Consider the following 15,434-nt stretch of genomic DNA (forward strand, 5'->3'; position numbering starts at 1 on the left):
CAATTTGCACCGTCGGAGGGAATTATAAAATAGAAGAAGCAGAAAAATAAAGAGGGAAAAGCAGAGGGAAAGAACCGCGGCAAAGCAGAGGGGAGCCGAAGAGAAAAGGAGGAAGGAAAAAGAGAAAGCGGTGTCGTGGAGGGGGAGATCGTCGCTGCTCCATGGCCCACGGGGTGTAGAACGTGTCTAACACCCTGTCTGACCAGCTTGGATAGAGGCTGGAGAAACCTATCTTGTTCGTTTATTTATTTTTTCTTTTTTCAAAAGAATGTTGGTACCCGAGGTTCTTCGATGGTGCATATAATCTTGTTTTTGGTGTGCTGTCCCTGTCCCGTATACTACAAAAACTATAAAACTACACAACTACACAACGACACAAAAAGAATGCATTTGGCCGAGTCAATCAGGACTCAAACTTGATCGGTTGGGCTCAAAATATTGCCTTGTATGATCTACATGAAATGTAATGCCATGGAACGAACCCTCTTAAGTTCTTTGCAGCTTCAGAGGATCACCGAACCCGCGTCCACCAAAACAAGCGCATCCATGGTTCGGCTGCCGCGAACCACAAGAAACCTGCCACATCCAAGTCAAAGAAAGTGCCCAGCGTCGAGAAAAAGGGTATAATGCCGTCGGAGCCACCGTGATCGCCAGAAAGAAGTAACGCCAGTTCCACGCCCATCAGTAAAACAAAAACCTCTCTTGCTCTTATCGGAATTCCTCTGCTTTGTGCTGGAGATCTGACAGAGTCCACCGCGTTAGTCGAAGACCATAGTAACGCTTGATTTTGACCCATCGGTTAGACCCTACATGAACCGTCAATGCTGGGGCTTAGGAAAGTAGGCGTGGTGTGCCCCATAAGAACAAGAAAGCGCTCACCTCGAAACTCCCTTAGCCCAGCAATGAGTGCATGTTCCTCGCTTTGTGTCCACCTTGGTTGTGTCGGCAAAGTACTTGGAAGGCGTTCTATGAGAGATTCCGCCTTGACATCCTGTTCGCGTGGGTCGTCCAACTCGCCAGCGTCTAGGGCCGCCATGATGCGTCTCAGAGGTAGCCGAAGGGACCGAGATGTAGCCAGGGTATTGGGACAGCCCTGATACCGAATAAGACATTTTGACTTCTGTAGATCAAGGACTCGATCGCAGCATTTCAAGAGCATGTCCAGAGCTACCCGTAAATGACGCTTTCCCGGTTGTCCCAACAATTTGAAGGCTTTGAAGGCGACCATGACCACAGTAATGATTTTTGTGATGACATAGGCCTCATATTGATTGATCAAGTCCGAACCATTCTCATCATCGGCCACCTCGGCCGCATATTCGAAAATACGGCGGGATTCAGTGTAGATTGCTTCGCCGAGGCTGACAAAATCGGGTAGCATACTGCCTATTCGCCGCGACTCCGAGGGTAATAGATCGGCCAGGTTCTTGTAGAGTCTCCGCCATTCCTTGATTATTATGGTGCAACCTTGAAAGTGCCTCTTCATCCGTTTTCGAACGCGCCGTCGCAACGTCTTTGATTTTTCAGGGAGCTCTTTCCAGTTGCTCTCTTGCTGAGAGCCGGAGATGGCCTCCAGGAACCATGCGTGAATGGAGTTATCTGGCCCTTCGGGGTTAGTTGGAGATAGTTGGGTCTGCGGTGCCTCTGGGACATGGGGTTCTAGACTGTGGTTTGCGCTGGGCCATTGGTTACGACTGGGAGTCGGCGAAGACAGCTGCGAGTGCCTCGTATCGTTGTCCACCGGGTTCTGTGTATTTCCACTATCCTTCTGGTAGTCCCGAGTTGAGTTTGAAATGACAACTTCCACTTGGCCGATGGCGGGAGCGTGCTGCCTCTGAGAATCGGGCGAACCGTGAGGTAAGGATTGCGAGGCTCCGTCCGAGAAGAGATTCAATGGCGACGAATCCTCTGAATTTTTGGCCCTGTCGTTGTCTACCTCCTCGTGGGATTCCCCTTGTCCATTGTCATCATTGTCATCATTATGGGTTGCTAAGGGTTCCTCCTCTGAGACACCTGATTGTCCTGATTCTTCCTGTTCCCCCTCATCTGGTTCCTCTGAGTCCTCTGACTCCTCGTGTGGTTCATCACCGGAAGACTGCGCGTCGCTTTCCCCGTCGGACTCGTTCTGCTGCCGCGTTAATTGATTGTTGACCGTGTGTGGCGAGCTGGCACTGAGAGGCTTAAGATCACTCGGCCGGGGCCTCAGGGAGCGTTTTGCTGGCGGGTCTGGCGTAGTGTTCACGGTCGTGTCGTGGGTAGTATGTCTCCTTTTCTGCACGCCAGGTCTGTTCAGGTCATTGAGGAGATCGACGGCGTGCGAGGTAGATTGAAGAGTCTTTCGCTTGCGGGCCATTTTTGCAATTGAACAGTCAAGGAAAAGTGAAGCAAGAGAAGTGGTCGATCTCGTTGCGTCACTTAGGAGGTTTGGAGGAGCTAAGGTCGGCCCCACCGCGTCCCGCGTCGCTTTGCAGCCGCCCTCTGGCCTGCCTCACCTTGCTTTTCTTTTCTCCAGTATACCTTGCCAGAATGACCACACAAAGCAATACAGTTCGGATTCTACCTACAATGGACTTGCCTGTCGGGCATCGCTTCGTCGAACCTAGCAAGAAGATCAACGAATCGCACGATGTGTCCGCCTTCTTGACTTCACGAGCTTATACCGATATTATGACCTTTTTATTACAACTAAATCGATCGATGTTTCCTACAAAACTCCCCGATGGATCTACACAAACCTGGCCCTTGAATACCGATGCGGTGCAGTTTTCTACACCGGTCCGCCAGCTGCAACAGCTGCTTGCGAAACTTGAGGATATGATGAAGGAAGCCCCGCCCGACACCGGTCCACGACGGTTCGGAAATATCAGTTTTCGTCGATGGTATGAGATTGTGGAGGATCGGGTGTCTGATCTGCTGAAAGAGACCCTCTCGACTGAAGTTTTGCAAGCGCGGACAGCAGATGCAGAGGGTCTCACAGCGGAGGCGGAACTGAAGGCATATTTCCTCGGCAGTTGGGGCAGTGCACAAAGGTTGGATTATGGGACAGGACATGAACTGAGCTTTTTGGCTTTTCTGGGTGCTCTCTGGAAACTAAATGGGTTTTCAAAGAGCGAGCCTGGTGTCGAGGAGAGAGCTATCGTGCTCGGGGTAATCCAACCGTATGTATATTGGAACCCCCTCCCTCCTTGTTGCTAATTATTTCTGACGCCGCTATCTAGGTATTTGAACCTCGTGAGATCTCTAATCAAAACGTACACTCTCGAGCCTGCAGGCTCACACGGAGTCTGGGGACTCGATGATCACTCCTTTGTCCCATACATCTTCGGTTCTGCGCAGTTTTCCCCGGCGATCAACGACACCGACCTTACCCCAGAAGAGGGCTCATTACCCGATGCACCTGACCCGGGCGGAGTCGTCAAAGCCAACATCGTGGAACGAGAGAGGGAAACGAACCTCTACTTCTCAGCCATCGGATTTATCAATGATGTGAAAAAGGGGCCCTTTTGGGAGCACAGTCCCATGCTGTATGATATCTCGGGCATTCGAGCCGGATGGGGGAAAATCAATAAAGTTGGTGATTGATCGAGCAAGAGTGATAAATGTACAGGGCTGATTTTGGATACTACCAGGGAATGCTTAAAATGTACAATGCAGAGGTTCTGTCCAAGTTCCCTGTTGTGCAGCACTTCCCATTCGGGTCACTTTTCAGCTGGGAGCAGGATCCCAGCGCCATACGTCCTCCGGCAACCGCCCATACAAAATCCGGCCCACAGGCGCGGCCTGTTGCCCCAGAATCCGGTCCCGCATCAGCTACCCCACGGCCTGTGCCCGGTGCTGGAACCAAAGCTCCCTGGACAAGTGCAGGACCCGAGACACGAGCAGCTCCTCCGATGGGACCAACTGCCGCCCCCTGGGCTGCCACTAGACGAGAAGGCCCTCCGACATCTACCTTAGGTGGTCCAGCAAGGACACCCACAGGGATTTCAAGGCCACAGCCCGGGCCCCTGGGTTCTACCAAAGCTCCTCGGGCATCAGCGACAGCCCCGGCTGGATCGACTGGTGATTTGCACACCAATGCGCCGTGGACGAAACCAGGATAAATGACCAAACTGATCATGTCTTAGGTACTTGAAAAATGTAAGTTGTTATTATCACCATGTCAAAACTGCTTGACCGAGCAATTTGTTGTGTTCGGCCCCATAAAATGACGGATGAGCGGAAGTCTAAATGAGAAAGCTGGTCTTGTTCTTGTTCTTGTGTATGGTATATAGTATATTCAAAATGCGAGACCAACCTGGGGACAGCTCGGTGGATGTCACCTCCAGAGAGGAATCAGCAGTTGCCAATGCGGGTATCATAAAATATCAACATAAACGTAGAAAAAGTATGGAAGCGTGCAGTCAATCGGTATCAGAAGTATAGTCCACCAGTGCTGTTGGTGTTGCCGCAGTCGACGACCCTTTAGTACCATCGGCCAGTCCCACGTCTGGTGAATTCAATACGGAGGTATTTCCTGTCGATGAATCGGTAGCAGTGGTGTTGGCAGTGAGATTCTTGAGATCCCTAGCAGAGCCAGTGATCAGAGGAGAATCTGTCTTCCTCCTTTTTATCTCCGGCTGCCATGCATTTTGCTCATCGGCCACATCCGCCAGGAAAGGGTCAACTGCCGCGCGAGTATTCCCAGCCAGCTCATGGCGAAGGCTGGCTTTGCGCCGTGCGATCAAACCCTCTGTGCGATGTACCCGGGAAGAGCTTTTGTGCTTGTCGCGTGATCGGGAATCGGGGATAGCTGTCTGAGTCCGTTGCTCAAACATGGGCCGAACGCGAGTAGTCCGCGCAGCCTGCTCTCCCGCGGCAGTCTGATCATCCCCGAAATCAACCAGCCCAGCTCGCTGGCGATCCTCCTCAGTCTCATCGACCAAATCAATCCCTAGGCTCATTTTGTCCTTCAAGGCCTCACGGTTGGCATCCGCCTTCTCGAGACCTTTTCTCTCAGTACGAAACGCGCGCCGCAAACGCCTGGACTTCTCGTAGGGGTCGTCCCAGTCCCGATTCTGGCGTTTCTGCAATTCCAAAATCCGAGTGGTTTCCGTCTCCGCACGACGCTTATCAACGACCTTGCCCTCGAGCTTAGAAAACGCGTCCTTTTCGGCGGGGCCTTGCTCTCCCATGCCATAGGGTCGGATGGCAATCTCCCCCGGCTGCAACTCCTTCGTCTCCCCGGTATCTCGTTTCCTCCCGCCCTCGAAAACCACATACGCCGTGTTTTGCGGGTCCGTTCGGATCTCAATCCACCCGCCACACGCGGTGTGCTTCATGCGGAAGCTGTATACGGGGGTGGAATAGTAGTTCCCGACTTTCTTTTTCTCGGCGTTGAACCGCACGCCCTGCCCGATCAGCGTCTCGTGTGGCTTGCATGTTGTGCACCACACGGCGAATGGCATCTCGAACCGGACGATCAGCGCGCCGGTTGTATGGAGGTGGCGGGCCCGCGCTCCGAGCGCGTGCTTGCCGGCGAGCTTGTTGGCCGACGTCAGGCCTTCTTGGTCCGGGGGGACATAGCTGCACAATGTGTCAGTATCTGGATGGCATGTACGGAGTTGAAGCGTTTTGTTGTGACTAACCGTCCCATATCTGTCAAGTCAGAATGTTAGCCTCTTGTTACCAGGGAGTGCTCTCGAGCGAAATAGGGGAGCACTTACTGAACCCCTGCATCTTGAATCACTGGAATATTGCCCCTTGGCTAAGAGCAGCGTAGGAAATGAAGACGCAGGGTTGTTGCGGGCCGTAAGGCTTGACACAGTGCAGTGCAGAAGTCAAGTGTCATTGAATCGTCGAATTTGTGGCGGGACGGAGATAGCGGATGTAAGACAGATTACTCAGCACTCTATCCCTCCAGGGCCGGGTAGGAGCGAAACACGCAAAAATAGTCAAGCTGATCACGTCCAGCTCATCGACTGTCCAAAAACCTGGCAAGGCCTTCTCCATTGTGGCATATAATCTGGTTGGTACATTGATTGGACATGGATAGATATATATAATAGCTTCAACCCATCCCCCTCATGTCAGCTCCTAAACCAAGTACGTGCCTCCATTCACATCAACAACACTACCCGTGGCAAACTCGGTTTTCATGAGGTAGAGATAGCTCTCTGCCAGATCCTCTGGGCGACCAATAGTGCCGGTCGTTGAATTCTTGCGGAAATGCTCCCGAATCTGTTCGGCTTCACTGCCGAAGTGCGAGAATAGCTCAGTTTCCACCGCACCAGGAGATACGATATTGACCCGCACGGGCTTCAGATCCAGTCCCAATCCGCGGACCAGGCCTTCCCCTGCCGTGGCCCACGCAGAGATCACGGCCCAGCCGGGCGCAGGCTTGTGGCCGCGCGCACCGTTCGTCAAGGTGAAAGAGCTGGCGGGCGATTGTTCCACATATTGTGGGATGTACTTGGCCACCATCATCGGGGCCACAATTCGCACGGTACCAGCTGCGTAGATACCTTCTGGCGTCATCTCGGACAGCGGCTGGATTTGCAAGGCGTCGCCGGCGGTAGTGACAATGTGGTTGAGCTTGGTTGTGCCGCCCGCGGTGGCCTTCTCGAACAGCGCTTTCAGATTAGCGTCGAGGTTGGCAGTGTCGGAGAGATCGCAGACGTGGGTTGTGATGCTTTGCTTTGCTGTCTGCGACGGATATGCCTCGCGCAGTCGAGTTACGGTCTTGTCGAGTTTGGCGGCATTGGAGCCGGAGATGGTGACGTGAGCGCCATGCTCCAAAGCACCTTCGGCGACGGCGTATCCTATCCCTGAGGTTCCTCCCAAAATCAGAACCCGCTTGTCGGCGAGCTTCGAGAGGTATTTGGATTGGGTGGCCATTGTGATCAATTTCTTTGCATTCAATGTTCTGGTGGGAGTGTAGTCCATGTCTCCTGCGGTTATGTTAAGGTTTATATAGTTCGGGTCGTCGGAGATAGCCTCATTCACGGAACCCTTATCACCGACCATCTTAGTCCCTAACATGGTTTTATTTGCGTTGTGATCCATTGATTTATAATATCAGCCGATCTGCATGGTCCTTCCAAGCCTCGCAACTCGCAACTCGGGATTGGGAGGTCCGATTGTACCGACCGGGGGCCGGCATGGTTCGACCGAAAGTCGACCCAAAGCTTTTGCGGGGATGCCGTTTCCCCACCCCACGCATTCCAGACGGCGCGTCATCTGGGCCCGACAGGATGACCCAAGCGGTAGCGACGGCGTCACGCCTGAAACCTGAAGTGCGACTGGCGCAGGTCGTCTCGCACTTTAAAGCAGACCTGTCCTCTAGGCAAAAGGCGGGCTTCGGTGCTGACAGATCCAAGGCACTGGAATCCCTTCCTGGTATTCAAGATGTCATGCAGCTGACGGCTGAGATCGACCGTATGACCAGAAAAGGGAGCCGGTGTTTGGGACCCCGGGTCACAAACCTACTACAGGCCGCCCAGCAGTTCGCTGTCTTGGGGAATATCATTGTTGGAGGCTCACAGAATCTCCTGGCATGCGGCGTGTAGGCCATCGTGCGACTCTCGCTGCTCTTGGCTACGAAATTCTTCTCTTACCTGGAGAAACTGTCGACGCTGCTCATGGCCGTGGGTCGTCATGCCCCTCGCCACGAGAAACTGGCCTTGCTGTATCCTCGATCCCGCGATCTGCAGTCGTCCTTATGTGAATACTTCATAGTGGTCGTCCGCCTGTGTCATGACATGTTGAAGTTTACCCAAAAGTCCACATTGGGCAAAGTCGGGTCTACCCTCAGTGACTCCGACCCGAAATCCTACCAGACAGAGCTTGACACCTGGGCAAACACGATCAACGATGAAGTCAGCTTCCTGATAGCATAAAGAATTGCAAACGAATCCGACGCCAAGTCCCGATTCCGGCCAGTTTCAACAAAGTTTGTCAAATCCACTTCATATGCTCAGCAGATTCAGACTAAGCAGCGCGTGCTAGACTTCTGCTCCGCTTATAACTACACGGCGACGTGGAAACAAATCTGAAAAGCTGGAAATGCAGATATCTTTCGCAAATGCCCTGGGTACGTGGAATGGAAGACTCAGACCCGCCAGTCCTGCACACTCATCTATACTGGCAAGCTCAGGTCTGGGAAATTTGTTTTGCTGGCAAACATGATTGACGACTTGCTCCTTTATGTTCAAGATGGAGCTATTCTCGTTGCCTACTTCTTCTGCAGACACGACCCTCTCTGAAAGCCCGAAGGCGCGAACCGTGATCGGGTCTTTGACTCGACATTGCTGCAGCCGATTTCTGATTTCTCAACTGTAGCAGAGCACCTGCCAGGGTCTTACTGGAAGAGGGCTATGCTGATGCCGACCTTGAAGATAAATATGGCTTAACTCCGCTGTACTGTGCAGAGAGCATTGCACATCATGCGGCTGTTCGATTACTCCTTGAACATGGTGCAAGAAAATCATGACAGAGCCACGGATACTCGGCTACATAGGTACCCTCTCCAGTGCCATTTTTGATATTTATGGGCCCGATCACCAGCTTTCTGCTTCGATGAAGGGATGTTGGTCTATCGGGGCACGGTAACTTGAGCGGCGCAACGAGGAGCTGGGTTGAATGTTCAACTCTATATTCTGTATAAAAAGTCCTACTCTCACCCAGCTACGGTCAAGAATCTTTACATTGTATGTATTTTCGGGTTCTCTTTATCCCTACTACATTGGCGTGCCATGCCGAGCAAAACCCTCATGGAATAATGGGGTTTCAACGCATTTCTTTGCTAGAAGCACATACAGAGACAATGGCCTCCAGTGGCCTCCACGTTTTGCAATGTTTTTATTCTTTTATCTCGAACAGTATAAAACTAGCAATGAAAGTAGACCGGCGATAGCCCACCCGGAAGAGTGACCGGCCCGGTCTCCGAGCTCGGGGCTGCCCCGCCTCCCATCAACGCGGGGTGGGAACTTCTTTTTTATTTCAGCCCGCGATCCCCTCTCCCTCCCCTCGAGCTTCTCTCTAACAATTGAATCACTCTCGTCGACACAATGCCCGCCCTTCAAGATAGCAAGCTCGCCTTCATTGGCGGCGGCAACATGGCCTCGGCGATCATCGGCGGCCTCGCCAGCCGCGGCGTCAACAAACAGAACATCTACGTGTCGGAGCCGTGGGACGTTAACCGCGAGAAGATGGCCGCGCTCGGCGTGCGCACCACCACGTCGAATATCGAGGCGGGCGGCAATGCCGATCTGGTGATTCTCGCCGTCAAGCCGCAGGTCACCAAGGGCGTTTGTGAGGAGCTCGGCGCGGCGTGGTCGCAGCGCGCGACGTTGCCCGTTGTTGTTAGCATTGCGGCGGGTATTACTCTTGGAAGCTTGAAGGAGTGGCTGCGGACGGGTGATGGCCGGTCCGCGCATATTGTTCGTGTTATGCCGAATACACCTGCGCTCGTTGGCGAGGGCGCGTCGGGTGTGTTTGCGGGCGAGGATGTTACGGCCGAGGACAAGGAGCTTGTTAATGCGCTGCTTAGCAGTGTTAGCAAGGCGACTGAGTGGGTTGACAAAGAAGATCTGCTGGATGTTGTTACAGGGTTGTCTGGTGAGTTTGCGGCCTCGAGTTTTATGGTCTCGGCTATGAAGAGATCACTAACCAAAACCCTTCCAGGATCTGGTCCCGCATACTTCTTCGCCATGGTCGAGCATCTGGTCGCCAGCGCCACTGCTTTGGGATTGCCCGCCGAGCAGGCCACTCGATTGGCGACACAAACCTGCCAGGGTGCTGGCCGGATGCTGGTTGAATCGTCCGATAGCCCGGGTCAGCTGCGCAAGAACGTGACCAGCCCCAACGGAACCACGCATGCCGCTCTTCAAACATTCGAGTCGCTCGGCTTTCAAGAAACCGTGAACAAGGCCGTGCAGGCGGCAACAGCCCGAGCCGCGGAGCTCGGCAACACCCTTGGAAAGTCATGAACAAGGCCACAAAACGAAATTATAGAATCTTTCCTCTTTGCTTTATTTCTTGTCTAATATAAAATAAAAAAATGCGGGCGCAGAGCGGTCCCTTTATACAACTATATTTGTTTCCTTCCCTTCACACCAGTGCTCGATATTTTGCTTGAAGGCGCGCAGGTACCCGTTGATAGTTGAGGTTGTGTACCACGCCACATGCGGTGTCACCACTAGATTCAAATCGTCTGCTTCGGCTGCATCGAGTTTCAGAAGAGGACTGTCCCCTTCCTGCCAATGCTGTCCTGCACCGGAGGGCTCGCGCAAGAACACATCAGTAGCGGCCCCCGAGAGTTTCCCTTCTCTCAGAGCCTGAAGGAGGGCGATTTCGTCCACAATGCCTCCTCGAGAGACATTGATGAGAATCGTCTTGGGTGACATGGCAGCAAATTCAGCAGTGGAGAGCAGGCCTACGGTGTCTGGGTTTCGCGGGACGCATAGAACCAGGACGGTAGACCGAGCAAGAACCTCAGTAAATGAGACTCTGCCATCCGCATTGCTGGCATCTGTTGCGCCCTTTCGAGAGGAAATCATGACGGTCATCCCAAGACCGCGGCACAGCGCAGCAACCCGTTGGCCTGCCGGCAGAGAAACGACAATATAATATTAGCAAGAACAGAGATATCTTTATAACTGGAGTCAAAGAGAATAAGGTCAATCTTACCAACAGCACCATTCCCAACAACCCCAACAACCTCATCCCTACACGTCAACGGCAACTGCCCATCGACAGAATTCATCAAATGGGTCAGCGTCCCCCGCTTGGGCCACTCATCGGACCCAAGGACAGAATTATGCACTCGCAGCAATCGGCGCCGCGACGCAAAATACAACGCCAGCACATGCTCGGCCACGCTATCCGAGTTCGCATTCGGCGAGTTCAGTACGCGGATGCCTCGCTCTTTGCATTTTTGCTTGTCAATGGGGTCTGTCCCCGACGCCACGGCGAGCACCAGGCGCAGGTTGGGCGTACACTCCGGTGACAAGGTTTCTGCGTCCAGTGGGGACACGGTGATTGCGATGATGGTGGCATCTTTGACGCTGGCTTGGATATCTTTCGTCGATGTCGGCCGCGTGTGGTGGCTTTTTAATTCGTATGTGTCGCCATTCAGCAATTGGACTAAGTCTGCGGGGATCGGGACGTGCCAGGCGTCCAGGGCGACGATTTTGTGGTGCATTTTTTTTTTCTTTTCTTTTTGGTGGACGAGATTGAATTGGTGGGAGCGACAAAAGGGCGCTGGTGGGTGGTCGTGTCTGGTGAGATTGGGTGCGCCGACGCCAGCCGCGGTGGGGGCCTGTTGATGGTAGGCGGCCAATATGCGATGGAGTATAGTGGGGATGTCGTACCCTCTCTATATCTTTGATTCAGAGACTAACTGAAACATGCTGAAAATGGGGCTACTATTGGGATTTGTATCTTGGTATGACTTGCTTTATATTCTACCAATGCCTTCAGGAATTCAACGATGCTGCCAGAACTATACAGAAGCAAAGTACGCTGAGCGGTCCTCGGATTGTCGCTCAGAGTTGTATTCTAGACATTAAATCCGAGATTTGCCATGCATGTAGCATGCGAGCATGAGCTCCTATCCAGAGATATAGTCGCAATAATCAACCGTGCTCGGCTATACATTTCGTGATCCACATCCTGTCTGAAAAATGCAGATATCGCTGCTTTTCACCAAGTCGCACTTAAGTGGTGCTCTTCGGTAGAGGACACACGTCACAACTTGGATGACGGATCAATACTTGGCTGGGGATAGTGCCATGTATGAAATGCAAGCTGAAGATCCACATGCGAGATCGATGGAGGTGTGGATCTTACGTGCTCAGCATTCGGACCCACATCATGAAGATGCGCACTAAATGGAGGCAAAGACAAGGTAGTTCATTCGAAGATTGAATGCCATACATTCTAGCTAGACTCATCAGCGATAGCATCCACCTCCAGCTCGACCAACATTTCTTTGTTGATGAACCCATCTTGTACCACAATCATGGTAGCCGCCGCGCCGACAAGGTCATTTTCGCCTTGGTTCTGCTTCCCTAGTATGTCCTTGAATCCCTCTCCAACAGCAGCACAATGCTCATGGTGACTGACGAACATCCTGACCCGAGCGATACTCTGGGCTCCTTTGCCACCTAGGGCTTGAACGGCCTTGATGCATTCCTCAAGCGCCACTCGGGTTTGTTGCTTTGCATCGCCCGGGAAGAGGATCTGGGGTGCTTTTGTTGATGAAGATGGATCGACGGCTGTAGTCCCAGAGACGAAGATCTGGTTGTGGTGACGAACGGCGCGATAGTAGCCAATGGACTCTTCGTACGGAGAGGAAGTGGAATAGAATGTCTTGGACATGACGGGGAGGATCCTGAGGAAAAAGAGCACTAGCGATCATATGTTTGGAATGCAGAAAGTCGACCGGTGAACATATTAAAGGCAAGCCCCTCGTGATATTTTGTGACTCACCAGCCAGGATCTCCATAACAGTATTTATCCTATTCTGTTTCTAGACCAAATGCTTTCTTTTCTTTTGTGTTTTTTTTTTAATTGTGTTCATATGTCTCTTTTTAAACACTCTTCTCCTTCTGGCATTTGTTTTGTAAAATGATACCATTATAAGGCAGCTACTTTCGTACCACTTCCTAAATCGATAGCGCCGTATGTATATAGAGCGCCAGTGTGCTAAGAAACTTCTTTCAAGTGCGATTCAAATGCAATTTTCAACTGAATAGTATTCACACGTCCTCTGAGGGGTATTTTCCGAAATCCAACATTACAAAAAGAGCAGGTGCCTTGAGGCTGATCCCGAGGCTAGCCAATCTGTTTTCCATCTTGAAGAGTCTGATCCGGCACCTAGGAAAAGACCTCTGAATTGACAGTGCGTGCATGTGTCTCCCAGATTTCTACTCTTAGTATATTAGCAAATCACCGTTCTTCTTGCGGAGAGTCTGGGTCATGTAGTGAAAGACATACTGTTGTAGTGTTGTCTTGAATCACCTAAAGCAGCCTTGCCACTTTTGATTGCGTTCACCCTTCATCGATATGGTTCTTGATCGATGCGGTGGAGCTATAAGCATTCCGGTAGGTTCTGATAAGAGAAAGTCGACCTTCAGCAGTACTAGACAGCAATGTCAGTAATAGTAAATAAGAACTGACCAACAGCAAAGTAAAGAGAAAGTTAGAGAGAAGTTAATATAGAGAAACTCATATCTACATACCTCCCTGCAGCCTCACCCCTATACAACTGCCAATCTAGCAAGCTCCAGGTGGATTTCAACCGTGTCGTTGTTGAGGTTTTGGTGCCTGTATCTCACAAAGGCTTGATGAGCTATGCCGTTGTTATCAGCTCGTGTCTTTTACTCGTTATAGGTAGCTTGCACATTTGGCTCCCAGGGGAGCTCTCGACGATAGGCTTTGGGATCCACGGTTTTCAACCAATTTCGAAGGTTCTGTACAAGTCTGTCATCTGCAAAGAGCTCGTCGCTGATGTTGCTCAAGATTGATGACCGTGTGTGAACTAAGTTGATGGTAGCCACGGATTCGATTGAAATCAAAGAAGCGTTCGAAGGGCTTGAAGTGGATGGCAACACTGGAAGCCTGGTTCTCTGTGATTGACCACGGTTTCTATTGACTCCAGTGGTACTGCTCTCCAAAGAAACCTACTAAAGATGAGGATTCCAAGTCAAAGTAAATGATTGCATAGCAGTCACTTACTGGACGGGAGTCTACACAACAAAACTAGCTTTCAAGGACCTAAAAAACAGGATTGAAAGTTGATATGGCACTGATAGAAGGTATCGATAGACTTCCTCATAAAGAGGTTGATTAGTATCGACCTACGATAAAAGCCCATGAAAAACTCACTATCTGCGTTGAAACTGCCCATAGAGATAGTTAGGACTGGGCTAAACAACAGTTATTGTAGTGACGTCAATCGAGGGGACTAAAAGAAAGGAAGTAGTTCTCAACACTAGAAATCAAAATCAAAATCAATTAGAATAAAAAGAATAGAATGGCAATCAAACGAAGACATTAAGCAAGCTTTAACAGAAAATTAATCAACTAAGGGGGTAGGGTAAACTTGAGGTCAAGTGTCCCCGTGAAACCTTCACCTGTGGTCATCTACCTCTCGCCAGAACTTTGATCTTCTCCCCTACACCGGACATTCCCGGCTCTGGTCACCCCAGATGCAAATTCACTTTGATCACTGGCTTACCTTCTAACCTCTCCATTCCTCAGCCTGGTTATTGTTTTACCTGTCACGCCATCATCGCCTTCATCAATCAATCCTTTAATTACCCAAGATGCTTGGAATCAACAAGTTTCTAGCTAAACTCAAAGATTTGTCTAAGCGGCTGTCAATAGTCTCCAAGGCATATTCAGCAACTTATCCTCTCACACCTCTCACAGCAACACCAGCAGCTAGTCTTGAACCGCCCCGAGCTCCAACCCATCCGAACAGACCAGCACCAGTTCCCAGATCAGGGAGTGCACAGCCAAAGAGAAAACTCCAATAATGAATATGCTACTGGAAAACCTCCCTCCAGAAATCCGCCTTCTTCTTTCTGCCTTGAATCTTCAAGAACTAAAGGCCCTGATTCGTGCGTCTCCTGTCTTCTACCAGCAATATCTGCTCGATCGTCGATTCCTCCTCCGTGCATGCCTCCAGGAAACCTTGCACATCGTCTCTGTTGACGCTCTTGCTGCTTACAGGTCTGGCATGAAAGACTTTTCCAAACAGCACACTAGTGCAACTGTCACGGAATTTATTCATTCTTACCAGTACCAGCACTCCTTGGACGAGTTTCCAATTCTCGACAAGCGAGTTACAGAGGAAGATATTGCGAGCATGGTGGAATTCCACTCTTCGATTATTGAACCTCTCGCTCGGCAGTATACTGACTGGGCCTTGACAAATCTCGCTCAAGAGTCTGTTAGCCCGCTCACTCGTGACACTCTGAGCAAGGCGGAAGAGACGCGGGTAGTTCGCGCCCTGTATCGTCTGCAGATTCATGGCAACCTTTTTGGGCCTGATGCCCCCTGGGATGTAAATGAGAATAATCCCAAGTTCGATGGGCAGCGACCGCCAACCCCCGACGGCGCTTTCAATTTTGACAATAGCTGTGAGTGAGCATCCTTACGCATCATCATACCCGTCACCATTTCCATCCCACTCATTGTATATTCAAAATTCCACAGGGGGTAGCCATAAATTTGCACAAGGAACCATTGCGCGTGGTCTCGGGGTGTTGCACACCGTCCTTTTCAACATCAAAGACCACGACCAGCTTGTCTCGACAATGCAACAGTACATTTCATATCCCCACAGCGCCGCTCTGGATGACGATTCCCTGTCTGAAAGTGCCCAACACAAGCGTCGTCGGATACCTCTGTCGGCTTGAAACGAAAAGGAGCAACGGCGAGATCCTCTG

The 15,434-nt window shown here is 51.3% G+C and overlaps 9 protein-coding genes across 9 annotated transcripts; 4 read left to right on the top strand and 5 right to left on the bottom strand.

Annotated features, from left to right (window-relative positions):
- Positions 1–708: 708 nt before the first annotated feature.
- NUU61_002714 (uncharacterized protein) lies at positions 709–2,353 on the bottom strand (the record flags this gene model as incomplete). Its single annotated transcript, XM_056653296.1, has 2 exons — positions 709–806; positions 880–2,353. The coding sequence occupies 2 exons, from the start codon at positions 2,351–2,353 to the stop codon at positions 709–711; spliced, it is 1,572 nt and encodes a 523-aa protein (XP_056514363.1).
- Positions 2,354–2,526: 173 nt separating this feature from the next.
- NUU61_002715 (serine/threonine-protein phosphatase 2A activator) lies at positions 2,527–4,100 on the top strand (the record flags this gene model as incomplete). Its single annotated transcript, XM_056653297.1, has 3 exons — positions 2,527–3,158; positions 3,219–3,570; positions 3,630–4,100. 3 exons carry the CDS (start codon positions 2,527–2,529, stop codon positions 4,098–4,100), a joined length of 1,455 nt encoding a protein of 484 aa, XP_056514364.1.
- Positions 4,101–4,400: 300 nt separating this feature from the next.
- NUU61_002716 (Saf4/Yju2 family protein) lies at positions 4,401–5,715 on the bottom strand (the record flags this gene model as incomplete). The annotated part of the gene is made up of 3 exons (XM_056653298.1): positions 4,401–5,562; positions 5,625–5,634; positions 5,703–5,715. The coding sequence occupies 3 exons, from the start codon at positions 5,713–5,715 to the stop codon at positions 4,401–4,403; spliced, it is 1,185 nt and encodes a 394-aa protein (XP_056514365.1).
- A 357-nt stretch (positions 5,716–6,072) lies between these two features.
- Positions 6,073–6,873, bottom strand: NUU61_002717 (uncharacterized protein; the record flags this gene model as incomplete). The annotated part of the gene is made up of 1 exon (XM_056653299.1): positions 6,073–6,873. The coding sequence occupies one exon, from the start codon at positions 6,871–6,873 to the stop codon at positions 6,073–6,075; it is 801 nt and encodes a 266-aa protein (XP_056514366.1).
- A 263-nt stretch (positions 6,874–7,136) lies between these two features.
- Positions 7,137–7,874, top strand: NUU61_002718 (uncharacterized protein; the record flags this gene model as incomplete). Its single annotated transcript, XM_056653300.1, has 2 exons — positions 7,137–7,505; positions 7,545–7,874. 2 exons carry the CDS (start codon positions 7,137–7,139, stop codon positions 7,872–7,874), a joined length of 699 nt encoding a protein of 232 aa, XP_056514367.1.
- A 1,170-nt stretch (positions 7,875–9,044) lies between these two features.
- Positions 9,045–9,965, top strand: NUU61_002719 (pyrroline-5-carboxylate reductase family protein; the record flags this gene model as incomplete). Its single annotated transcript, XM_056653301.1, has 1 exon — positions 9,045–9,965. The coding sequence occupies one exon, from the start codon at positions 9,045–9,047 to the stop codon at positions 9,963–9,965; it is 921 nt and encodes a 306-aa protein (XP_056514368.1).
- A 93-nt stretch (positions 9,966–10,058) lies between these two features.
- Positions 10,059–11,179, bottom strand: NUU61_002720 (D-isomer specific 2-hydroxyacid dehydrogenase family protein; the record flags this gene model as incomplete). The annotated part of the gene is made up of 2 exons (XM_056653302.1): positions 10,059–10,579; positions 10,666–11,179. The coding sequence occupies 2 exons, from the start codon at positions 11,177–11,179 to the stop codon at positions 10,059–10,061; spliced, it is 1,035 nt and encodes a 344-aa protein (XP_056514369.1).
- A 737-nt stretch (positions 11,180–11,916) lies between these two features.
- Positions 11,917–12,357, bottom strand: NUU61_002721 (YjgH family protein; the record flags this gene model as incomplete). The annotated part of the gene is made up of 1 exon (XM_056653303.1): positions 11,917–12,357. One exon carries the CDS (start codon positions 12,355–12,357, stop codon positions 11,917–11,919), a length of 441 nt encoding a protein of 146 aa, XP_056514370.1.
- Positions 12,358–14,518: 2,161 nt separating this feature from the next.
- Positions 14,519–15,133, top strand: NUU61_002722 (uncharacterized protein; the record flags this gene model as incomplete). Its single annotated transcript, XM_056653304.1, has 1 exon — positions 14,519–15,133. The coding sequence occupies one exon, from the start codon at positions 14,519–14,521 to the stop codon at positions 15,131–15,133; it is 615 nt and encodes a 204-aa protein (XP_056514371.1).
- Between the last annotated feature and the right edge of the window lie 301 nt (positions 15,134–15,434).

The sequence above is a fragment of the Penicillium alfredii genome (genome assembly GCF_028826965.1).
Source record: "Penicillium alfredii strain IBT 34128 chromosome Unknown utg000004l_segment0_segment0, whole genome shotgun sequence".
Classification (NCBI taxonomy): Eukaryota; Fungi; Ascomycota; class Eurotiomycetes; order Eurotiales; family Aspergillaceae; genus Penicillium; species Penicillium alfredii.